This window comes from Pygocentrus nattereri, chromosome 18 (assembly GCF_015220715.1).
Source record: "Pygocentrus nattereri isolate fPygNat1 chromosome 18, fPygNat1.pri, whole genome shotgun sequence".
NCBI classification, from domain to species: Eukaryota; Metazoa; Chordata; class Actinopteri; order Characiformes; family Serrasalmidae; genus Pygocentrus; species Pygocentrus nattereri.
This window is the reverse complement of record NC_051228.1, coordinates 14271520-14298616: the sequence shown is the minus strand read 5'-3', so window position 1 is coordinate 14298616 and position 27097 is coordinate 14271520. Positions and strand designations below refer to the sequence as shown.

Sequence of the window (27097 nt, the reverse complement as noted above, 5' to 3'; positions counted from 1 at the left end):
AGTTCCTCAATTTTTTGTTTTTCATACAATTTCTGAAAGCTGACTTGTGTTTTTGGCAACATATTTATTTGAACTAAAACTGAAATTGTCATTCTTCAGTGACTGGTCAAAACCAATGAGCATTTACATAGAGGGGGTGACAGAGTGTAGGATGCATAGTATCTAAAACTTGTCTTAATTATTAATAATTATAATTATTTAATAAGTGAAGGATTTCCACTGACAATCCTTTAGTAAGCCAAAAAATAAAATAATAAAATGTTTTGGGCCTGAAATGTTCCCAATCTGCCAGCCCTTTCAGGCCACAACATTAGGACAGGTCATATGTAGTTTTAAAGATCATTGTAACAGTCTGATGTGAATAATTTAGATGTTTTGCCAAATAATGGTATGCTACAATTAAGAATACACTAGCGTAGCGATTCAAAACTAACAAATTGGAAAATTTCAGCTACAACACATTCCTAATTGTAGAACTTTGAAACGGTAATGATTTGCCACCAGGTTAACATTAGCTTGATTACATTAAAACTAATGTGTAATAATGATAATGTAGACTAAAGTAAAATATTATGACAAAAACTGAGCAATGTGCTACAATCTAATAACATTTTTGCTCACATTTTATATAGCATACCTTTTGCTCATTTAATTTATCCATCTGCAAACAAATGTGCCGTTTCATAGCAAGTGTTGTGAGCTAAGGGTTAGCTTTACAGGAATCTCATTCAACTGAATTTTAATGTAGCAAATCTTAATTCTCTAAATCTAAGTTAACCTAAGTTGTTGTAGTTATTAAAAATGGGTAGATTGGAAATTAATCCCTTTGCTACCAGGACAATGCCAGCATGATTCTACACTGCTCAAAAAAATAAAAGGGACACTTAAACAACACAATATAACTCCAAGTAAATCAAACTTCTGTGAAATCAAACTGTCCACTTAGGAAGCAAAACTGATTGACAATCAATTTCACATGCTGTTGTGCAAATGGATTAGACAACAGGTGGAAATTATTGGCAATAAGCAAGACACACTCAATAAAGGAGAGGTTCTGGCTGATGTTTTGGTCACTTTTGAATGTTGGTGGTGCTTTCACACTCGTGGTAGCATGAGACGGACTCTACAACCCACACAAGTGGCTCAGGTAGTGCAGCTCATCCAGGATGGCACATCAATGCAAGCTGTGGCAAGAAGGTTTGCTGTGTCTGTCAACGTAGTGTCCAAAGGCTGGAGGCGCTACCAGGAGACAGGCCAGTACACCAGGAGACAAGGAGGAGGCCGTAGAAAGGCAACAACCCAGCAGCAGGACCGCTACCTCCACCTTTGTGCAAGGAAGGAGGAGCTCTGCCAGAGCTCTGCAAAATGACCTCCAGCAGGCCACAAATGTGCATGTGTCTGCACAAACAGAAACCGACTCCATGAGGATGGTATGAGGGCCCGATGTCCACAGATGGGGGTTGTGCTCACAGCCCAACACCATGCAGGACGCTTGGCATTTGCCAGAGAACACCAGGATTGGCAAATTCGCCACTGGCGCCCTGTGCTCTTCACAAATGAAAGCAGGTTCACACTGAGCACATGTGACAGACATGACAGAGTCTGGAGACACCGTGGAGAGCGATCTGCTGCCTGCAACATCCTTCAGCATGACGGTTTGGCAGTGGGTCAGTAATGGTGTGGGGTGGCATTTCTTTGGAGGGCCGCACAGCCCTCCATGTGCTCGCCAGAGGTAGCCTGACTGCCATTAGGAAGCGAGGTGAGATCCTCAGACCCCTTGTGAGACCATATGCTGGTGCGGTTGGCCCTGGGTTCCTCCTAATGCAGGACATTGCTAGACCTCATGTGGCTGGAGTGTGTCAGCAGTTCCTGCAAGATGAAGGCATTGAAGCTATGGACTGGCCCGCCCGTTCCCCAGACCTGAATCCGATTGAGCACATCTGGGACATCATGTCTCGCTCCATGCACCAACGCCACATTGCACCACTGACTGTCCAGGAGTTGGTGGATGCTTTAGTCCAGGTCTGGGAGGAGATCCCTCAGGAGACCATCCGCCACCTCATCAGGAGCATGCCCAGGTGTTGTAGGGAGGTCATACAGGCACGTGGAGGCCACATTCAATACTGAGCCTCATTTTGACACAATACTGAGCCTCGTTTTAAGGACATTACATCAAAGTTGGATCAGTCTGTAGTGTTTTTCCACTTTAATTTTGTGTGTGACTCCAAATCCAGGCCTCCCTTGGTTAATAAATTTGATTTCCATTGTTGATTTTTCTGTGATTTTGTTGTCAGCACATTCAACTTTGTACAGAATAAAGTATTCAATGAGAATATTTCGTTCATTTAGAACTAGGATGTGTTACTTGAGTGTTCCCTTTATTTTTTTGAGCTGTGTACAACAAAATTCCAATTTCTCCAAACAGTGTGACATTCACATGCACTAAATAAATATATTATTTTCAAATCTCATTCAGAATGTAGATATTATGACAAAAACTGAATTATGTGATACAGTTTTTCATTAGGTTGAATGGGATTTTTACCAGTGTTCTGTACAGTTTGTCTAACCTAACAACATGAATATATAGCAATATGAAACAATGCATGGGTGAATTAACAGAGCTGTAAGCTTTATAGAATTTTGGCAGAAATCGCATTCAACTGAATGATAATGCATTTCTACGTTTTTATCAAAATACCTACGTTTGGAATGCACTGTTCATTTCAGTTGATAGTGTATGTGTTTAGAAATTCACAATCCCGAAACTAATCAAGCTAATATTAATATGGTGTCAAATTTGCTGCTATTTTCAATGTGCTACAACATAGACCAGCTCGACAGCATAGCATTTTAAATTGAAGCCTTATGGAGCGCTACGTAGTGACTCAACAAACACTCTAGTAGTACAATGTGTATAATTTAGATATTTTGACAAAACTTTCTTGTAATTCTGAAAGATATTTTTGTTCTGTAGCGCTTGTCCAACTTAACAGCAGCTGCCATGAACGTTGCTACACATTTGCAGAGCAAGGATAGGTCATTTCTTGTCACCTAAAAGACTTTACCACTTGAGGCTGACAAGAGGAAGAAACCAACAAATCTGGATCAGCATGCACTCCAAGATCCTGTCAAGTGCATTCAAATCCCTGACTGCTACTGTCCCAGTCTCTTTTGTCCAGCATGGATCAATTCCCAAAGCTGTCTGAAAAGAATATGACAAGATCATCAGGGAGGCATTGAGTGGAAATAACTGTTGCATTGTATTGCTGTAACAGGCTTGTTTCGTCATGGAGAGACGCTTCTTTGGTCTTGAACAAATGCCAGCCTATTTACACCATGACAAAACAGGCACATGTTTAATGACTAAAAGCCAGCAGAAGTACAAAATGGAATGAACAGCTTCGTTTGACTGGTTTGATAAACAAGCTGCACTTTTCTCTCACGAGCACCGCTCGTTTCTCTTCCCCTTTTCCTCAGAGCATTACATTATCACAGTTTAGCACTGTGACTGTGTGCTGACTCATTAAAGGTGTCAATGATCCAACCACATGAGTGGGGTGTGTGTTTGTGTGTGTGTGTGTGTGGAGTAGGTGTGGGGGCAGGGTGTAGGATGTGTGAGTGTATGACTGAAGATAAGGAATGCCACCTACAGTGATACTCTGAATAAAGTTTACAGATGCTGAACTGACACTGAGTGTAGCGTGAATTCCTGAAGATGCATTCCCTTCTTATCACAGAAAAGATATTTTTTAACCAAAGGCAAGGAAATACATCCATTCCAGTCACAACACAGTCAGAAACAGTACACGTTTGTGCTAAAAGGCCATCTGTGAGAACTATAATTGCTACATAACATAACTATGGTCTACACTGTGGAAGACTGCAATGAATTCTTTATAAGAATTCAGAATGTCTCCTTGGTAGCTTTACCAGAGATACATTTCAATGTACTGTATAGTCCCCACCAAAACATGTAATCCCAAATATTCAGAAACAATTTTCCTGATTTTTTTCTCTTTGAGATTGGTGAAGTGCAACACTGTTCAAAATGATGCCAAACACTTGGCCTCATCATGCATCATGTACATACTTTATTAAACTGAAATTTACAGTGAAATCCAGATGAAATAGTTTTAGATACTTAAATATTTATTTCAGTCTATTTCCAACAGCTAATCTAACAGAGATGCGCTGGAAGGCCTTGGAAGGGGCAGTGCTGGTATACGTCCACTGTAGGAGATTTAATTTTTGTATGCGCTGTCTATATCCACCTAGAAGCTTGAAGTTAAAACTACCTGCCAGTTAAAATTATTTACATCACCTTTCAACTCAAATAAGGCATGTGTTTGCTCAAAATAATACACAATTAGATGTCAATTTGACAGCAGAAGTTGAAGGAGATGGAAACTTGCACAAAAAAATGCAGTCTGCAGGTGCAAGTGCAGGGGCATAACTTACCCTGGGACCCATAGGGTCAGGATTGTGGTGACTGGGCCCCTTAAAATGTTTATTGGACCCCTTCCATTGTTCCAATGGTACTTAATGAATTTCACATCCATGACTTACGGATACCATTATTTCATCTTCAGTCAAAAAGGCCATTATGTACAAGATACAAATGTTAGAAACCATTTTTCAGTGTCAGTTATATTTCACAGAAAACGATACAAAAACCTCCAACACGTACTACACCTATCTATCAGTATTTAAAATGTCCGCTATATTTGTGTGCACCCTAGAGACACTTCATTTCTTTCAACCATCTAATATTCAAAGGAATTCAGCGTTTTTCCAAAACCACAGCATAATTTTGTCTTTCAGATGTAATCATTCAGAGTGGTTTGACATGCGTTGCTGCATTTCAGAGAACTCAGATTTTCTTTTTTACAGTGGTGTAGACAGAAACTAGGGGTTCCAATGTCTACAATTCAAATAATGGCATTTTATTTACTATCCAAAATGGCCCAAACCTACAAGTGAGTTTCTATATGTAATGATGATGGTGAACAGAGAACAGTCTCTCAGACATCAGACAATGTACAGTAACAGTAACAATGCCACATAACATTCTTTGAGGTAGATTTTAGAGGCATTAAATGCTTCAGACAGTCAAAGGGAGAAACTACATCAGAGAAACCTAAATAGAAGGCCTTGCTTTGAAATTCAAACAAAACAGTTATAGACCAGAACACCATTCATGACTTGTCTATCACAGAACGTGGAAGACGGGTCCAAACCCGAAGTGGACACAATGCAGCATCCATTGTATGCATTTTGAAAAACCTCAACAGGTATGTCCAACACTGTATGAATCTATTACACCTCCCTCTATTACTGACAAACACTGTCTCCGGCTTTTTGCTTGTCATCATTTGGAAAAATGTTTCTTTCTAATACTCTGACCTTCTTTCAATGAGTAGAAAAAGCAAAAAGCAAAAAACAAATGTTCTTGAACATCTCAGGTGAATTTTGTACTTTGTGTAAATTATCTCGGTAACACCTTCTATGAAAGTCACCTTTGTAAGCATCTATAAACACATTTATAACATGTTATAATGTATTCATACGCCATTATAAACATGGTTATACATTTCATAAAAATTAATTACACTGAATTACACTTTATAGCCATGTTTATTATATATTATGAATTGTTAATATAATGCATTATAAATAGTGTTAATAACATATTATACTATCAGTGTCAAAGAAGTCAGTCCCAGCTCGGAGAGCGTAAAGTCAAGACAAATATAAAGTTTGTTTACACCCTGAGATTTCCAGTATTTTATTTCTCAGCACTGGTGCTGTTAAGGCTTGCATCTTCAGGGCTTCACTCCTGAATATTCAGATGCTCCAAACAGGCTGTCCAGCCTAGAATTACTGTTACAATGTATAATGTTATGTTCTTTATTGTGTATGCTTTAGTGTTTCAGTAAATTTTTCAGTAAATACTTCAACTTGAAGCCAATTCACTTGATTGGTGGTCTTGCTTTGCACTTCTTTTGTTTTGACATGTTATGTTTTCATACACAAAAACCAAAAGGAACGAATGTTCTCAAAAGGTAGTGGAGTACAAAGAAAGATATTTAACTTTGAAATGTTAGCGGAGTGAAAGTAAAAGGTCGCCCAAAATGGAAATACTTAAGTAAAGTACAGATACATGAAAAAAACTGCTTAAGTACAGTAACTGATTACATTTACTTACTGTCCACCACTGCTCATGCAAATGATGACGACTGCCAGGTTAACACTTATGCAGTATTTAGTTCACATGGGTGTTGAAGAAACTTTTTTGAGAGTATTTACTAGAAGACCTTTTTTGGTTTTTGTGTGAGATCTTTTCATCTTCTGCGATGGACTGGCGACCCATCCAGGGTGTATCCTGCCTTCCGCCCAAAGACTGCTGGGATAGGCTCCAGCACCCCCCCGCGACCCTGACGGAGAAGCGGCTTAGAAAATGGATGGATGGATGGATCTTTTCATCTTTTGTAGGAGATTAATTGTTCTGTAAAAGTGCTGTTAAATGTGTTTAGCAATCAGAAAAACTGTAATGACTAATGTTTCACATGTTACCTATTTTTCTAAAAGCTCTTTTATCAATATTCATCAAAGTTTTATGCAGAAATTTGTGAAAAAATATTGTAATTCCCTTTACAATCAAGTTTAAAAAAAAAACTCCAAAAAAAGATGTTCCCAAAAGTGTCACTAACATTATTTTCCCCTTCACAGAGATACATTAACACAAACAACTACATAAACACACCTTAGCTGCCTTGTATATTTCTCTCATATGCATCTAAAATGGCTAATGGAGACTTTCTGAGGAGGAAGATAATCCACTTGCATAAGGAAGAGGAAAATCAAAGGAAAAAAGCAAAAAAACAGGACTTTCTAAAACTCAAGTTCAAATGATTTTTTAAGATTATATATATATACACTGCTCAAAAAAATAAAGGGAACACTTAAACAACACAATATAACTCCAAGTAAATTAAACTTCTGTGAAATCAAACTGTCCACTTAGGAAGCATCACTGATTGACAATCAATTTCACATGCTGTTGTGCAAATGGAATAGACAACAGGTGGAAATTATTGGCAATTATCAAGACACACTCAATAAAGGAGTGGTTCTGCAGGTGGGGACCACAGACCACTTCTCAGTACCTCTGCTTTCTGGCTGATTTTTTGGTCACTTTTGAATGTTGGTGGTGCTTTCACACTCGTGGTAGCATGAGACGGACTCTACAACCCACACAAGTGGCTCAGGTAGTGCAGCTCATCCAGGATGGCACATCAATGCGAGCTGTGGTAAGGTTTACTGTGTCTGTCAGCGTAGTGTCCAACGGTTAGAAACCAACTCCATGAGGATGGTATGAGGGCCCGACGTCCACAGATGGGGGTTGTGCTCACAGCCCAACACCGTGCAGGACGCTTGGCATTTGCCAGAGAACACCAGGACTGGCAAATTTGCCACTGGCACCCTGTACTCTTCACAGATGAAAGCAGGTTCACACTGAGCACATGTGACAGACATGACAGAGTCTGGAGACATCGTGGAGAGCGATCTGCTGCCTGCAACATCCTTCAGCATGACGGTTTGGCAGTGGGTCAGTAATGGTGTGGGGTGGCATTTCTTTGGAGGGCCGCACAGCCCTCCATGTGCTCGCCAGAGGTAGCCTGACTGCCATTAGGAAGCGAGGTGAGATCCTCAGACCCCTTGTGAGACCATATGCTGGTGCGGTTGGCCCTGGGTTCCTCCTAATGCAGGACATTGCTAGACCTCATGTGGCTGGAGTGTGTCAGCAGTTCCTGCAAGATGAAGGCATTGAAGCTATGGACTGGCCCGCCCGTTCTCCAGACCTGAATCCGATTGAGCACATCTGGGACATCATGTCTCTCTCCATCCACCAACGTCACATTGCACCACAGACTGTCCAGGAGTTGGCGGATGCTTTAGTCCAGGTCTGGGAGAAGATCCCTCAGGAGACCATCCACCACCTCATGAGGAGCAAGCCTAGGCATTGCAGGGAGGTCATACAGGCACGTGGAGGGCACACACAATACTGAGCCTCATTTTGACTTGTTTTAAGGACATCACATCAAAGTTGGATCAGTCTGTCGTGTGTTTTTCCACTTTAATTTTTTGTGTGTGACTCCAAATCCAGGCCTCCACTGGTTAATAAATTTGATTTCCATTGATGATTTTTGTGTGATTTTGTTGTCAGCACATTCAACTTTGTACAGAACAAAGTATTCAATGAGAATATTTCATTCATTCAGATCTAGGATGTGTTATTTGAGTGTTCCCTTTATTTTTTTGAGCAGTATAATATATATATATATATATATATATATATATATATATATATATATATATATATATATATATATATGTATGTGTATATATATATATATATATATATATATATATATATATATATACACACACACACACACACACACACACACACACACATACATACATATATAGATAGATAGATAGATAGATAGAGAGAGAGAGAGAGAGAGAGAGAATGGGACTAACAACCACGCTAGAGTAGACAGAGCACTAAAACTCTAATTAGATAAACAGCACTTAAATATTTTATTTTTAAGAGAGAGGAGAAATCAACCTCAGCTCTTGCTTCATACCTGAAAATATCCACGGCTGTCTGTCCTTCCACCATGAGAAGACAACACAACAGATCTAAAAGGATGTGTTGCTATCAAGAAGTAGCAGAAAAAAGGAAATAGAAAAGAATAACATTTGCACTGGATCACTGAAACGTCACATAATGAGTCAAAATTTGTAATTGAGATTACTTGGATTGTGAGATGTTGTGGAACAACATCCCTGCAGATTTTTCTTTGAAAAAACTGAAAGCAAGCCTTCCAAAAAGAATGCAAGCTGTATTGACGGCAAAGGATGGACAGACTACATGCTGAAAAAATTGTTACTTTTAGTTGTTGAGGCTTCAGCTACATTGTGTCTTTGTGGATCTAGAGAAGGCATATGATAGGGTGCCAAGACAGGAACTGTGGTACTGTATGAGGAAGTCAGGTGTAGCTGAAAAGTATGTTAGGGTGGTGCAGGACATGTATGAGGATAGTGAGACAGTGGTGAGGTGTGCAGGTAGGGTTACATCAGGGATCAGCTTTGAGCCCCTTCTTGTTTGCAATGGTGATGGACAGGTTGACAGATGAGGTCAGGTAGGAGGCTCCATGGACAATGATGTTTGCAGATAACATTGTAATCTGTGGTGAGAGTAGAGAGCTGGTGCAAGAGAATCTGGAGAGGTGGAGGTTTGCATGGGAGAGGAGAGGAATGAAGGTCAATAGAGATAAGACAGAATACATGTGTTTGAATGAGAGGGAGGCAGGTGGAAAGGTGAAGATGCAAGGAGTAGAGGTCGTAAAGGTGGATGACTTCAAATATCTTGGGTCAACCATCCAGAGCAATGGACAGTGCAAGCAAGAGGTGAAGAAGAGGGTGCAGGCAGGATGGAGTGGTTGGAGACGGATGTCAGGGCTGATGTGTGACAGAAGGATAGCAGCAAGAGTGAAAGGGAAGGTTTACAAGACAGTCGTGCGTCCTGCTATGATGTATGGTTTGGAGACTGTGGCTCTGTCTAAAAGACAGGAGGCTGAGCTGGAGGTGGCGGAGATGAAGATGCTGAGATTTTCGTTGGGAGTGACGAGGATGGACAAGATTAGAAATGAACAGATCATAGGGACAGTGAAGGTAGAGCAGTTTGGAGATAAAGCCAGAGAGGCCAGGTTGAGATGGTTTGGACATGTGTTGAGGAGGAATAGTGGATATATTGGGCAAAGAATATTGGAGATAGAGCTGCCGGGTAGAAGGAGAAGAGGTAGAAATCAGAGAAGGTTTATGGATGTAGTGAAGGTGGACATGGAGATGGTTGGTGTAAAAGTAGAGGAGGCAATGGATAGGGCAAGATGGAGGCAGATGATCCGCTGTGGCGACCCCTAAAGGGAGCAGCCGAAAGAAGAAGAAGTTGTTGAGGCTTTTGTCTAATTTTCAATGAAGTATATTATAGCATGTTCAAGAAATATTTACATATTAGTTTCAGATTAAGTTGACAATAGGAGATGCCCCAGTAAGCATGTGAGTGAGAGAGAGAGAGAGAGAGAGTGTGAGAGAGAGAGAGAGAGAGAGAGAGAGAGAGAGAGAGAGAGAGAGAGAGAGACATGGAGATAGCAAATCAGCTGCTAGAGAAAAGAAAACTCTGCTTATATCTAATGTGGCCATGAACTGCTGGAAAAACACCATGGCTTGTGTAAAAGCTGTTACTCTTCATAGCAGTGAATCCTGTGATATGTTTTCTGCTTTTTTCCCTTACAGTTTTGACTGAAAATTAAATAAAATAAAGGGTTGTGAAACCATTTCAGATTAGAGCACTCCAGCTTAGTTGATACATAACCTAGTGAGTAAACAAGTAAAAAGAAAAACATTTTCATATTTTGTTCAGTCAAGGTCATTTTCATATGAGAGGCCTATTAGATCCCATCTTCCTATTCCAATCACATCTGTATATTCCATACCTCACTGTTTCATTAATAGACATTCTCCTATTAAAACATTTCCATGAGAGAGTAACTTCCCCAAGGAATCTTACCCAGGAAAGCTAATTTCTGCATCCACCTCATTAGATAAAAATGCATACAGGGTGCCCAAAGCACAATAGCAAGAAGCCAGTCACACCAGGGAAGAGAGGTAGAGAGGAGAGGAGGAGAGGAGAAGAGAGAGAGAGAGAGAGAGAGAGAGAGAGAGAGAGAGAGAGAGAGAGAGAGAGAGAGAGAGAGAGAGAGAGAGAGACAGAGAGAGAGAGAGAGAGAGAGGGAGGGAGGGAGGGAGGGAGGGAGGGAGAGAGGAGAGAGAGGGAGGGAGGGAGGGAGGGAGGGAGGGAGGGAGGGGGAGAGAGAGAGAGAGAGAGAGAGAGAGAGAGAGAGAGAGAGAGAGAGAGAGAGAGAGAGAGAGAGAGAGAGAGAGAGAGAGAGATGAGTATGTTTAATGATTTCTAGTGATGGATAATGAGAGCAGCGCACAGAGGCACGAGTACCGGGTCAATGCTGTAGGACACTGGCTGCATGTCCCTGCTGGGTCAGCTGAAGGATCCACACTAAAATGGAGCAACCATCGATTCATACAACACTGGCCTCAGCACAATTCATCTTCAGCTAACGTGCAATCGCCAACATGGTAGCGTTGTTATCCCTGAGTCAACGTATTTCTTGTATCACTGAAAGCTAGAATAAAATCAAGAGTGATGAAAATATTATAAACACAGCTAATCTGTTAGGTGCATTCTGTAGGTATGTGTAGTCAAGTCATTTGCTGGCTGCTGTAGCTTAAGGGCATGTGGGTGTCAAAACATGATCTGTCAATCTTGGTCCAATGAGACAGATGGCATTGACTTCCAACAGCTTGTGCAGCCTCTCAGGCCCAATCAATGGAAGCCAGTAATTGGGGGGGGGGGGGGGGGGGGGGGGGGGTACAACGGAAATATCTAACGAAAAAAGCTGGAAATAACAGGTTTAAGAATTTAAACCAAGGTATGGCAAAAACCATGGCAAGACAGGTTAAACATAAGGTTTAGACATATTTAGAGCCTCAGCCTATAAATAAGCAAAAGATTTCCAATCTTTACAGTAGACGACTGGACAAACCTACCACTAATCACTTCCTGTGTTAAAACGACACAAATTTCCCTTAGCCCAAATGTAGCAGATCTGTCAAAACATGTTTCGTATCTTTTGTTTTGCATGTGGTGTACAGTGCTAATCTAGTTATGCATGTTAGCTACATTAATGATAAGCACTGTACAACTACTTGGCAAAGTATCAACAAATCAACAAACACTTGCCTCAAACTATGTTGAGTTCAAATACACCTGTAGACAATAGACTGAATTCAGACATCATGATGGCTGCTACAACATTTTTGACATTCTTTTGTCCACTTGTATATAGTATAACATGCCAAACTGTGAGAATGCACATAAGTAAGTCACACTGGGGTTGCTTAACAACTTCACATGATCTGGGTAAGTGCGTGACAATTTAGGCATGTCATTTGCATGATGCTAACTGATGGGTGTAAACTTTTCCTTACATAAGAATATGTTAGTTTGGCTACTAACGACTGCAAAACTATCAAAGCAAACATTGGTCTTTGCTGCTTGACGACATCAGAGGTAATGGAAAAGTTGCACAAACCAGATTTTCGCTTCAAAACAGAAAGAGAAGAATGTTATGCTTTTGAGGCTAAACTCAGGGAGCTATACCCAGTTGCAGTCGTGCTCTGCAGGGTGGCACTGGCACGGGCTATATTGAAGCAGATGGCCTCCGCTGTCTTCTCCTCACTCAGCCTCCTCACTACAGCCTCACAGGTGTGAGGCCCGTCTGCTCAGGCAGCTGTGCATCTCTCCATTTCTCCCACTCTCTCCCGCTGCCTTTCATCTCCTCGCTTCTTGCACAACATGCTGACCCCTGCTTCTCCTCCTCTAATGTCGTTCTTGTGACTGCGTCGTCCTCAAAGGCAACACACAATGAATAATGCTGCCCGTGATTCAGCCACTCAAAACGTCTCATTAACCACTTCTGTTCCAAACAATGGACAACGACAGATCTAAAGGCAATATCCTCACCAGTCTTTCCTCTCCTGGGCTCTCTTAACTTACAGCATTAACAAGAGGATCAAAAAAGATCAGTGTTGTGATAGGTGAACCAAGCTCTTTCACCCTCTCTCTTTCTCTGGATGGATTCCCTGTGTTGATATTCGTATTGCCATGACAACCCATCTCAAAAGTACTCACCATTCATAATCAATGCAGCCTCTAAAACATTTACCCACTGATTTATTTATGATTTTGCACAGCTCACAAGTAAAATCCCATGTATCCCTACTGAACAGTGTTGGAGTATTTGTGTTTCTTCCAGCACAGTGAGAAATACTTCAACATCTTCAGTATAAAAACATCTTATTGTATCTCAGATGCCATACTCACGCAGTGCTTTTATAACCACACCAGAATGTGACAGCTGGCCCATCAAAGAGGTAGTATTTTCTTCTTTTCTCCCCTCACCCCTCCATCTTGCCCCCCCGTGCTCACCTCCTTGCTTGGATGTGGAGCAGGCTGGCGTGTGTGAGCAGTGTTTCAATGACCGCTGCCCACAGCGGCAGACTGCCCTGGGCATCCATGCCAAGAAGCCTCCACACTCCGCCAATCATTCATTCAAATTCCCAGAAGAGCTTGGATCTGGGCATGGACAGAGACTGCACACATGAATCCATCCTTCTGTGTTTGGATACCCCATTGCTTGTTATGGCCCAGTTACCATTATTCAATACATTCTATGTACCCATTTGTAATTTTCTAAATTCTGAACATAAATAAAATTGCTATGCAAAAATGCATTCCTAATAAGTTATTTAAAATTTCTGCATAATTCAATAATTGAGATGTAAACAGAGTCATTCCATGTGGTTTAATGTAAAATTATTTTATTAACTATCCAAAATTACCAGTGAATCTACATGTGAGTATTTACACTCACCAGCCACTTTATTAGGTTCAGTTGCTTGTTAACACAAATAGCTAATCAGCCAATCACATGGCAACAACTCAATGCATTTAGGTATGTAGAGGTGGTCAAGACAACTTGCTGAAGTGCAAACCGAGCATCAGAATGGGGAAGAAAGATGGTTTAAGTGACTTTGAACGTGGCATGTTGGTGCCAGACGGGCTGGTCTGAGTATTTCAGAAACTGCTGATCTACTAGGATTTTCACACAAACCTAAACCATCTCTAGGGTTTACAGAGAATTGTCAGAAAAAAAGAAAATATCCAGCGGCAGTTGTGCGAAGGAAAATGCCTTGTTGATGTGAGAGGTCAGAGGAGAATGGGCAGACTGGGTCGAGATGATAGAAAGGCAACAGTAACTCAAATAACCAATCAATCTCTAAGGAATGTTTCCAACACCTTGTTGAAAGTATGCTATGAAGAATTAAAGCAGTTCGGAACGCAAAAGGGGGTCCAACCTTTCACTAGCAAGTACCTTACATGTACCTCTCTGCATTTTACCAACCATTTCATGTAATAATGTTTATTAAGCTTGTAGAAGCTTCAAACATCAGCTTCCTATCATCACCACTGTGAACAATTCTGACTAAAGAATGGTGCATTTTACATCAACCTACACTAAATGACTTGAACTATTGATTAAGATTGAACTATGCAGAAATTTTGGTGGAATTCCGCTTTCATAACCAAAGCTTATGTATTCTTTGGATACATCCTGTAGGACCAATTTGTTGGACTTCATCAAACTAATAAGATAATAAAAACAAGATAAACATCCAGACATGCAAAAAAAGCTTATTTTCTTGAACATGTTAGGCCTTTATCACGCACTACAAGATTTATACTACTGACCACTCCAATATGACAAACAAGGCGAATGACAAAGGATGTAGACGATGTGCGGAGCTACAGCTGGTAAGACAAATACTTCCCTTCCTTAATCATAAAGACAGGAGAGCTGAAGGCGACGCTTTGACGACTTCATTCAAGTTTATCGTAGAGCATGCAGGGCTTTGGCGCAGGTGCAAACAGCAGTCACTTCAATGGGATTCTCAAATGAAGGCAACGCGTGGGGACATTTCTAAACATGCAAGCTGTCAGGCCTTGCTTTGAAGCAAAAAGAAACTGAAATATTAAGCACGTAAAATGCTTCGTCAAAATCGAGGTGTCATGCGCCTGACAGATGGTGCATGCTTTGCACCAATCCATTCCATCTGCCTCAATTGACATTGTCATATAAGAATCAACCTCCATGAAATATCTGTGCAGTAAAGATCTGATAGCCTGCATTGGATTTCGTTCGTATTATCCTTATATCTGTAATGCTATGTTATGTTACGTATTGCAACAGAAATTTTTTGCTGAATCACTCAACCTCAAATCATACTGTCTAACCACATTGATCACATTCTGACTTCCCAGTGTCTCACCTGTGAGAGTTTTTAGTTTAGCAGTGATGAAAGTGCCAGTTAAACTGCTGTCCATGGAGCACTTTTTGTGACTTCACTGACTTTGTTATTGTTTCCAGACTGCCTAGATTAGCTACAACATAATCTCACTAAATAGTATGGTATCTTGAAAACTCAACATAATGTATTTTAAAATATACCTGGTTGTTTGTTGGGCAATAACAAAACAATGCAGTTAAGTTCACTGTCCATGCTGGACGTGAGAGGCAATTGGCATAATGTTGGTGGATCAGGATATGCTGCCTGTAAATGGATCATACAATCATCTGCTGTAATCACTTCAGCTTTGCACAGCCAGGAACTACCTGTGCAACCAGTAATACCTCACATAACAAAAGACCACAGAGCGTTATGAGAATTTTCTTCTTAACCCTATTCAAAGTCCTCACAGGAAAGTCTGTTCACTCTGTCACATTGCAAAGGTGCAAAGATGCAGTTATTTCAAGTCATACAAGACCAAGCTCCTTTGAATGGAGAGAGACTAAATACTTGAAACTGAAGGTCAAATTACAGTTTCAAAAAAATATTTGAAATCACTAGTAAAATCTGATAAAACCTGATAAAAAAAATAGTTTAGCTTAGTACTGCACAAAAACATGTTTTTTTTGGGTTGATCTGGTTGGGTTGTTCTCCACAATGAGGGGGGCTGTCCCTGCTCATGGTGTAACCAGCAAGTTGACTGGCTCTTTTTCTTAAAGGATAGGACATTCTCTGCAAACATGGTGCCATGTTGAGTGGTGTTAGCTATCCTATTCATATCTGAACCAGCGACCTGTCTTCTCCTTTATGACGTCTCTGCCTTACACTCTTAAAAAAGATGATTCTTCTAGAGTTTTTAGTAAAGACAATGGTTCTATATCGAACCACGGAACTTCAAAGAACCATTTGCATGCTTAAAGCGTTCTTTGCATCATGAAATACATCTTCAGATTGATGAAGGATGTGTTGTATATGGTTATAGAATGTTTTTTCTGTAGCACCAGAAGCATTTTCAAAAGGTTTCTATATAAAAACATACACAACACATTCTCCATCAATCTGAAGCACAATTTGACCATCCAAAGAACACTTTAATGGTGGTATGGCCTAAACCAACAGAGTGGATCAAATGTGAAGTATTACCCCAACTAACTAGACCCATTCTCTTATATGGTTGGAGCCTATGTGCTTCAATGAATAACGCAAGAGTATGAAATGAAACTGCTCCATAAGCTTATTCTAATTGCACCACTGTTTATATTTGCACTACTTATACCCACAGATCTTAATCTGTATGCCCCTTTTGTCACCTTAGCATTAATTTCAGGACCTTCTTAAATGTAATTATTTTTTATTGTTCTATTTTTCCACAATCAGTTTTTATTTTTAGGATTAGTGTATTTTTTGTGTCTATTTATGTTCACACTTTTCCTGTTTGCCATATATTTAATGTTATCACTACACCATGGGGTCTGAGAGTAATGTAATTTCAACACTCTGTATGTCCTGTGCATAGTATTGACAATAAAGCAGATTTGGCTTGACTTGAATTGTCTTTAGTACTGACTGATAATCACCAATACAAAACACTAGATGTCAAACTGTGCAACACATTTAACCAAGGTTATAGTGTAATTTTGCAGAGCACACTTTAACAGCATATCAAAAAATTAAATCTTCATTTAATTTATAAAGTTGGTTTCAATCATTAGAATTCCATTCCTCTCTTTCAACAGGTTTCTTAACATTTATCATGTAGAAATGAATCAAATAATCATCACTGCCTCCCATTCTCTCCTCTTGCTGTTGTGAGACCAGAACACCTAAGGAACTGTCACCCATCCACAGGGACTAAAGAAAATGTTCCAGCAATCATGAGCTCAGTAGAAAGGATTTGAGAATCAGAGCTGGGGGGATAACAGGGGGTCTTGGATTGCAGAGTTGAGCTCTGGACACTGCAGAGGACCTGTCAGTGCCTTCAGGGCATCAAACGCAAGCTGTGCGTATTTGAAGGCAATACAATAGAAAGCACTTTCCAAGATTTTCTACATGCCAGCAGGCTATACAAAGTCACTGTGAGAGGCTACAAGGTAGATACAGTGCAAATTATCTGAGAGAAACTCCAGTTTCAAATCTTATGAAATGCAACTGCGGTTATGATCTTGCGTGAAGCTGTCAGACTCCCTGCTGATGAAGTTTTTCCTCTAAATGAACTAGCATATTGTATTAGAAAAGTCTTATGCCAGCTAGTCTAGCAATACCATAGCAGGATTACACTGCTCTTGTTTGCTGAACATGAACGTGTGCTAAAGGTTTAAATCAGCTGGTGTTTGTGTTAGGAACAAGGAATCTGGTCATTAAACAGAACAAACCTATTTTTGGCCACTCAGCCTTTCACACAGAATGAGAAAGTTCATCAATCACCCTTAAATCCCATCTGCAATACCCATTCCACACAACTAATATAATGTTTGCACTAAATCTCTTAAAAACCTGGAGTAGCAACCTGCTCATCTTGATTTTGTCTCAAACAAGCTCTCGGCTTGTTTCTCAGACAGACCTTCCATTTCCTCTCCAGACATTTCCTTGCAGGACATTCTCGCCCTTTCTCTTCTGATTTAGCACAGCGCATCAGAAACAAGGGGTGCTCTGAAAAGCCGCAGAGAAGTGATGTGATGAGAGGAGAAGGACAAATTCTAGCTGAGTGAGTTCTGTAGAGCGCAGAACAGACAATCTGTCACAAGAGTGAAGGCCGACCCTGCCAAAACCACACTGACAGCTGAGCACAAACATACAATTCAACTGACTTTAGCACTGTTGCATGGACGTGTCTGACAGCTTTACTCGGATACTGGCCTCAAGAAAAGAAAAAAATGAACAAATGAATGGAATGGACCAAAACAGAGACTTGGCATAATAGACAAAGCTCCATATCATGCATGTTGTTACAGAAGAAGAATCTCCACACGGTCAACAGGTGCACTGCCATGTCCACAAAACAGAATGACGGAGAGAGAAAAGCATTTCTGCCTGCAGATCATTACGGACGTGATATGCCTGGATAATGAGAAATCCTAATTAAGGGACAGAGCCAATATCAGTAGCCTGTTCATAATCACACTGTCTGCCTAGTTAGGTTTTCTGTTTTTGCTTCTTTTTCCAATTGTCCTGTGCCAGCCTAGGCAATTACTTTACCATGACATTAACATCTCTGTCACTTGGACTGCATGTACTAGACTAGCTTCAAAGATTGGACCAGATGGTAAGGTCATTTAACCACTGCAAGTCCAGGACATTTTCTTGCTGAAACATTCCTTCCCTGATAAAACCATCGACGGTGATATTAATGACCTAGTCCAGGCTTGGGTTTGAGAAAAGGCTTTTCAGGGATGTGTATGGTTGGAGCCTATGTATTTCAATGAATAAAGCAAGAGTAGTTCTGTTCAAATGAAGCGTGCGTCCGGGATAGACAAATAAACAATCTAGCTTAAATAATTTACTGGTGAGGTAAACATCCACATGGACTGAGATAAAAGTGAATTAACGTTCACTTGCATTGGTTCCTCAACCATGTTAGGGGAAGGAAGAAATCCTTCGCTGATGAATCAATATCAATACAGATCTACATGCAAGCTCTACCAGCCGTTGCTTGACCCAGTGGCCTGATTTGGGAAAACTGATTGAGGCTATATATATATATATATATATATATATATATATATACACACACATTCAATTTTTTTGCAGACTGATGTACAGGTCCACTTGGCTGGAGACCTAACAAGGGTTTCTGCAGTGCTCTCTTTATCCTGCAGCACAAACCGAACCATTGCCCACATTTCAACAACAGCGATGCCTGAACCAAGACGGGCAGCAGTGAACGCTTCAGAGGAGCCACACGGCAAACAAGGCACAGTAAACACGACGTGTGCTCGCATTCAGAGCCTGTACAAATCCCACATGGTGCTTCGAACACTCACGCAAAGACTCGGACCTAGAAGCTTCTCCAAAGCTACCAGAGCGTTTCCCATTCCGTCGCAGAACAATTCTAACGGGAGCGAATCGCCAAGTTTATAAAGTGGGACGCCTATGCGTGCGCTACACCAGCTAAAAGAAGGTGAACCCGAATAGAGCGCATCTCCTCAAACATTCCCCTACGGTAGGTAAACGCGAACGGGAACGTTACCTTGGGTCGAGACGGCTCTCAAAAGAATCCCCATCCAGATCGTGGAGCTGAGGAATAAACGTGGAGCCCGCATGGCAAAGACAGTCCGAGGGGCTGCTCACTGGAAAAAGCCAAACCCCTACGCGCAGCCCACACACGAGCAAACTGAAGTCCTATTCAGAGCTCAATGTAAGCGACGTATGCGGAGGTTAACCAAGGAGGAGCGTGCTTTCCACTGCTTTGTGTTTTTCTGTCTCCGCTCTGCCTCTACCGAGTCATTCTCTCTCTCTCTCTCTCTCTCTCTCTCTCTCCTCGTCTGAACTCCGCAGTGTCTCAGTCTACAGTCTACACCCCCCCACCCCCACTCCCACTAAAGTTGCTGATGCCCTCTGTTGTGTTGCCTTCAGCTGCATTCCATTAGATATGATAATGACTGCTGAGCACTTTTTGGCTCTACTACTTTAAAAGGGGAATGAGAAAAAATAGCATCATAACTAGGCTACCACCCACCCATCAGGCAACCCCCACTTCTTTGATCATACTGCATATAATCCTCCAACTAAAAGCTTACACTTCATGGATCCACCATCCTCCAGTATTTCTGGCACCCTTGTAAAAGACAAGCTACGAAAAGGGGCTTTGTTGTTCATCAGCTTGATCAAATGCTGAAAATATGAGAAAAATCGAACTTTTCAGTTTTTCAGTGAGAAAACAACACCTTAAAAAATAAAGAAAACAATCTCATTGATACAAAATGTGCCAAACGCACCAAGCCAATCAATCTGGGGAGCATGAGAAGCAGAAGCTCTATTATTTGCTTCAGTGTCTTTGGATGCCAAAAGCAGAGTGGATTTTGAAGTAATCAGAGCCACCACATAATAGTCAGTGCTGGAAAGAACATTTTGAGCAGTCAAGGGAAGTCAAAGTCTAGCCACAATACTTGCATATGCTTCTGTCTTGCTCTCTTGCCATGTGCAACAGTTCTTGTTATGCATGGTGAGTACAGAGCAGAGAGAGGCTGAGCCGTGAGAGAATGCAGCCCTGGCCTGAACTGGCACCACACCAATGAGCTGTGCCCCACTGTGTGTTTCACTGAGTGAGAAGTCAATCTGTAGGAAACGGTGGCCAGGCAGCTCATGAAGTCCAGGCTTTTGTATCATCACTTGTGCACAAATCTTTTTTATTTTCTAATCAAAGGGTGGTTGGCAATGAGGCTTGTTAGCTGAATCATTCTGCTTCATGTTGCAGTTACTGTTAAAGCGTCCAACAGAATTCAGACATAGTATATGGCCAATCATCCATCCATCCATCCATCCATCCATCCATTTTCTAAGCCGCTTCTCCGTCAGGGTCGCGGGGGGGTGCTGGAGCCTATCCCAGCAGTCTTCGGGCGGAAGGCAGGATACACCCTGGACAGGTGCCAATCATGATGAAGAACTCAATTTGTAAAACCGGTCAAAAGATGACACAGAAAAGAACATCCTTGTCTTTCCCAGATACTGACAACTGTCCATGGTGCTAAAACAGAACAAAGGAAAGGTTATGATAATACATAATCAATACATAACCTCTGAGATTGTTGTTATTTGCAGATCATTCTGCTCTGGATATGTTGGTATGAGGTGAAGTTTAATGTTTGGCCCAGGCTACTGCCACAATGCCTTTGTCAAGAGTTAAGTGAGATCACTGAGGCCACGTCCAGGGCTTTGTAAATTTTTGTTTACATCAAATCTGTGGTACATTTTTAATGAACCCTGAAGATTACACTTTTGAGATGTCTCATTTTTTCTCAATGTCCAGAGTTTCAAAGGAAATATTACATAAAACTGTCATTTCATTCTTGGCATGTTAGTAAAAACCTTATTTTATCCACCAAATGACATGTCTTAGGTAGTAAACAACGGATTTGAAATAAAAGAGCCATATAATCTGTTTTTAGCCCCATGAAGCCTCTAGTGAATATTGTTCACAGACTTTGTCATGTAGCAGTACAAAGTGCGTTTCCCCCCGTATATCAGTAACAACCATGGAAATACAGAAATCAAAATTGTTCATATCTTCCTTTCAATATTTTCTTTAAAGTGACTCTGTAAATAAAGGGTTTCACAGTAGAACGACAAGATAAAGAGGGTTTAGTGGTAGCAATCTCTTGTTTCATTACTGTTGCATGTTGCATGCATATTTCATGAAGCCATAAAGCACACAAACAAGTGTTCTAAAAGACATGTTTCATAAGAAAACAGCAAGGATTCACAGCTGCTTTTTTTCTGTGTGTAATGAAGCAAAATCTCTTTTTTTCTGTCTAGCTAATTACCTCAGAAACAGATCCAGCACCAGTGAAAGTAATGCAATCTTCAAAATGGTATCACCCTCTCTGCTGAAGATGAGGTCGCCTAATCTACCCACTGCTAAGAAGAAATCCTAATCAGATTTCAGTATGAAGGACTAAAGAGCCTAATTTCAAGCTCTGAGTTTGATTCCTTAACACCCTCACCACTTTTTTCTCTAATTTTTTTTTCTGAGTAATCATTTACATGGCAAGTCAAATAAAGAGAGCACTTACAAGTGCCCAGTATTCTTGCTGAGCACACCAGAGTGTTGACAGTATATGGTTTGTACAGCTAATGCCACACTGAATGAATAAACATTGGCTCATTGATTCAAACTCAATGACCAGTTACTGTCATTCTTGTGACACTATTGCAACATTTCACAGAGAGCTACCCTATAAGTGTATCTCTTGGGCTTATAATGTTAGCTCCTATATGTGCATTTGGTACATAAACATCATATGACTCCATTTTGACAGCTTTCATTAATGTAGACAGAAATAGAAATTAGGTTCACTTGCGCGTTGGTGTAGGCAGAGAATCATCAGAATCAGAATCAGAAGAAGTTTTATTGCCATTGTCAATGAACAGGATTCACAGACTAGGAATTTGCTTCGGCATGAAGGTGCAACATAAAAACAAGTAGTAATAGGCATGCAAAATTAAGTACACATAAATAAATACTCTATGCAAATATAAAATATAGATAGAATGAATAAAAATAAAAATACAAAAGGCATGTACAACAATACTATATACAACAGTGCACGTGGAGTAGTGCAATTCAAGTAAAGTGACCAGGGCAGGGTTATAAAGAGGTAAGTGACGTGGAATGACTGGAAGTTAGGTGTGGGGAGCAGGGAGCCCACAGAGCACACACTGCTAACTAGTATTTTTTCCTATGTCAACTAGCACTCCCTACTTAACATTACCTAGACATCTGTGGTCATCATTTTGTTGCTCGCCATTAGCATCTAGACAAACCCTGGGTCTAGGCCATTTTTGTCAATGGGGAAAATTTTCAAACCCCTCCCACCCCTCTACTGTGCATTGTGGTTAACCAGGGAATTCCAAACCCTGCAATTCTGTTAACTAATAAAAGTAGCAATATGACTACATACAGTATGGCTAAATACAAATTTCTATACCTAACTGTAACTGAAACATGGCCAAAGAATAGGTTCCCAGATTTCTGTATGCACAATCATATCAAGCATGTTTCATTTATTTAGTAAGACTGCTCAGATGCAGCTATTTATCACTGTGCAGGTATTATATTAACCATAATGACAACTAAAAGGAAAAAAAACAAATGTTGACATACCACTCGTCCTTAATATCATGTTCCCTTTGAGCATCATCTTGCTGTCTTTTGTGACAGTTGTGAATGAGTGTCTTTATTTTTCAGGTTGTAAAGCTGCCCACTCTTTTTGGCAAAAAGGCTTTGTGTATTATAAATTCTTTGCATCACATATACAGCATTTTTGAGTTCTCCTAAAAGAGGATCAATGACATTAATACTGTATAATGTAAAGTTTATGGTTATGGCCTTTAAGTTCAATTTTTGTCTCCAAATTACTTCCAGAAGTCCTGAGGTTTCTCTAGATGTTGTTTGGTGCAGTTGCAACATTGCTGTTTTGTGATGTAGCAACACATTGTGTAGCCCATTTCTGTTAAAATACGCCCTTATTGTACATTCTGAAACAGTTACATCATTTTGTTTCAGAGAAGGCCAAATTTGAGCAGATGTTTCCTGTGGGTTTTTCTTTACATCATATGGAGTTGTCTTGGTGGTTTCTCAGAAATCTTTCTTGGTCTACTGATCTTGGCTTGGTATCCACAGAACCACTCGTCTTACACTTCTTTAGCAGAATTTGAATAGTGCTGATTGCCATTTCGACATATGTTTAATATCCTTTTCCTAATTTAGTGTTGAATTACTTTTTCCCCCATGTTTTAGTATTCAGCAAATTCAGGATAAAACAAATGCGTAAGGTTTCCCTATTAATACATATATACTGATCACAATCAAACAAGACACAGCTGCACATTCATAGCCTTCACAGAGATCTCAATGTAGCTGAGAGTGTATTTACTGGAACCAACATTCAAGTGTACATACACTTTTGACTGTGTAATTTCAGTTAAAATAAAACATGCAAATTTCTGTGATGATAAAAGCTTATTTTAAGCACTATTATTAAATTAAAGAAACATCTTTTGTATGGGCGGCACGGTAGCGTGCGCTGTCGCCTCATAGCAAGGAGGGCCTGGGTTCGATTCCCCTGCCGGGTGACCGGGGTCCTCTCTGTGTGGAGTTTGCATGTTCTCCCTGTGTCTGCTTGGGTTTCCTCCGGGTTCGCCGGTTTCCTCCCACAGTCCAAAGACATGCAGTCAGACCGATTGGACATGCTAAATTACCCCTGGGTGTGAGTGACTGACTGTGTCTGTCTGTCTGCCCTGCGATGGACTGGCGACCTGTCCAGGGTGTATCCTGCCTTTCACCCGAATAATAATTGTATAGGAAAAACATCCTTAGCTTTCATCTATTTTAATGTACTTTTGTTCAATTTTTGTTCCCATTTATGATAAAATGGCCAAACAATGTAAAGGGCAGAGGGTGTTCTCAAATGGTATAAAGTAATAAAAAACAAAGGTGTTACAGTGTTTGGATACAACAGAGACAATATCACACATACAAGCTAACACTGTGCATTTACTCATATCATAAGACTGGTGACCTCACCAAAATCCCATGCAAACCAGCAAGTTTCATCAAGTATGGTAGTCAAGTGACACAATTTGAAAATAAAATGGTGTCGTATATAAAAAGTGGGGTACAGTTATAGCAGTAGCCTTACTTCACATAACTAAGTGAAGTAACTGAGTGTTGCTCATAAAATGCAAGTAGCAATATTAAAACTTAACAAACTCAAAAGATCCAATTTGGCAGAAAAATGCCTGTAAGACAAAATGTGCCAGCTTTGTTTACCACAGGGGTGGTAAAGAGCAGTGGGAAACCCTCAGGGTCATCTAAGAATACCAAATGCTTTCAGTGAAATAAAAAAATGCATATCTATACATTTTATTTCATTTATTCATTGTGCTTGTTGTTCTTCTCTTCCAATATGGATTCCAATACCCGAACTCTAGGTATTAGGTGCTTATGAAAATGCTTAAATTCTGTATACCTCACTGTCTTACACAAGACTTTAACTAGAGAAAAAGCATAATAAAGATGAAAATGAATAAGAATGAAAAACAGACAAGAATGAAGTATTGCATGAAACAGGCTTTCAATTGTGAAGGAAAAAGTTCTGTGAAGGAAAAGTTCTTGCACAGAGGCCCATTGTCTTTTGCAGACTTCATGTTCACATTTAATCTAAAAATGTTCATATGAATTGTGGTTAGCTTAGTGGTAACATATGACTAAAATGCCATGGGGGGCCTAGCAGAAATCTGTGTTATCATATAGGTGTTCTTTCCTTGTTTTTGACTGACTGATTTGTTATTTATAGCTCAAACCGAAGGCTTAGCACTAATATTCATGGGGTGCTGCTGGTAAAGTGAGGTAATACCGATATTAATTTTTTCCCTTGCTGTGCATAGATAAAATTACCTTCACACGTTAAAAAATGTCACTACACTTGCTAACAGCTCAGTCTCAGTCAGCATTTCAAACAATGTACGTGTCACTGGATAAAATCCCTTTATATCACATTTCCATGCTCCTTCTCTACCCACCTCCACCCACTCCCCAAAACCCCAACTGTCTTCCTACCACCTCCCCTCCTCTTGTCTTTTCATCCTGCAGCTCGTAGTCTTTGATGACAGAGAGGGACCGGGCGGTGGTACCCAGGGGAGCTATGGTCGCACTCTCAGCTCGTGTTCTCTCCTTCCCTTAATCCAGTGGCTGAGCGATCCGTGCCCACGGGGCCACATTAATTATACATCACAACTGAGTCTGGAATATGAGCATGAGCGTGTGCACACATGTGGGGTTGGGAGAGTATGTATTTAAGCCAAGCTTGCTCTTATAATATTCTCACAGAAATAAACAGAACCAGGGTTAATACATATAATACCAAAAAGATTAAAAGCTGTGATGTACTAATCTAATCTCCTTAATGTATATGGTCATTTATGTATTTTGATTGTTTATGTATTTGTCCACCATACTTTTACTAAATATCTGTGCAAAAACATTCAGCCAAGTAAGACACAAAAGATGTTAACTTATGCACTTCCTGGTGAAGTATTACCAACCAACAAGTTACAGGTGCCATGCGACTGGCGACCTGTCCAGGGTGTATCCTGCCTTCCGCCCGAAGACTGCTGGGATAGGCTCCAGCATCCCCCCGCGACCCTGACGGAGAAGCGGCTTAGAAAATGGATGGATGGATGGAAGTTACAGGTGTGCATCCTAACAAAAGGTGTTTCCAGTTGTGTCACTTCAGGTGTAACCTTCTATCTAACATTCACACAAGCAACTACCCAAACACACCTTAGCTGCGTTACAAATATGTGCATCAAGATATTTCTGAGGAGATTATACATAACATAATCCACTTGTATAAGGTAGATGGATGCCAAAAAAAATTAAGTGAAAATACAGTTTCCAAAACTGGACTTTAACAAGTTATTAAAAGATAAAGAAAGAGAAAAAGGGGGCTCCTAACAATCATGCAAAACCTGGTAGATCACCACAACTGACCTTTACACAGTATTATCTTATATGTAAACAAAAATGTTCTCTCTTTTAATATAATCATATACATTTAATATGACTTATTCAAATTGCTTGAACAGGAAAGGGCCCCAAACTGTTACCACAAAGTTGGAAGCATTTAATTATCTAAAATGTCTCAGTATCCTGTAGTGCTAGCAATACCCTTCACTGTAATTAAGGGGCCTAGCCCAAATGCTGAAAAACAGCCCCAAACATGAGCTGTCCTTGGCCTACCTTTTCTGTTGGCCCTATGCATTCTATTCTCTTGGCATCCGCCAAAGCCAAATTCATCCATCAAAATACACAAAAGTAAAGAGAGGAGTGTGATTTCCCACTCCAGAGAACAAATTTCTTTTGCTCCAGAGCCAATTGGTGCTATGCTTTACACCACTCTAGCTGATACTTGGCATTAAGCATTGTGATTTTAGGCCTGCATGAAACACACAGTCCTGTAGCCCAGAGGCAGTTTTAAGTGGTGCAACAGAGGAGCTCCGTGCTTCAGAGTGGTCTACTGCTTTGTGGTTGAGCTGGTGTTGCTCATAGATGGTTCCATTTCACAATTACACTTACATTTGCAGTTGACCAGGGCCAGAAAACTTAGAAACTAACTTGTACCAAAGGTGACATTCTATGACAGAGCCATATTTTAAATCACTGTGCTCCTCTGTTGAACCCATTCTACTGCCCGTTTGTCTATAGAGACTGCACAACTACATGCTTGATTTTTTACACCTGTTACTAATAGGTGTAGCTGGAAGACACGAGCCCGATAATTAGGAGCCACATATTACTGGCCATATAGTGTATTTCTGGGTC

At 40.5% G+C, this 27097-nt stretch overlaps 1 protein-coding gene across 1 annotated transcript in view; it reads right to left on the bottom strand.

Annotated features, from left to right (window-relative positions):
* LOC108425231 (seizure 6-like protein) overlaps window positions 1-19531 on the bottom strand; it is a 58004-nt gene extending 38473 nt beyond the window's left edge. Inside the window, exon 1 of the mRNA XM_017693749.2 lies at window positions 19244-19531. Coding sequence (XP_017549238.1) covers window positions 19244-19316 — 73 coding nt within the window. The 5' untranslated portion in view covers window positions 19317-19531. The remainder of the gene's footprint in view (window positions 1-19243) is intronic.
* Window positions 19532-27097: the final 7566 nt, after the last annotated feature.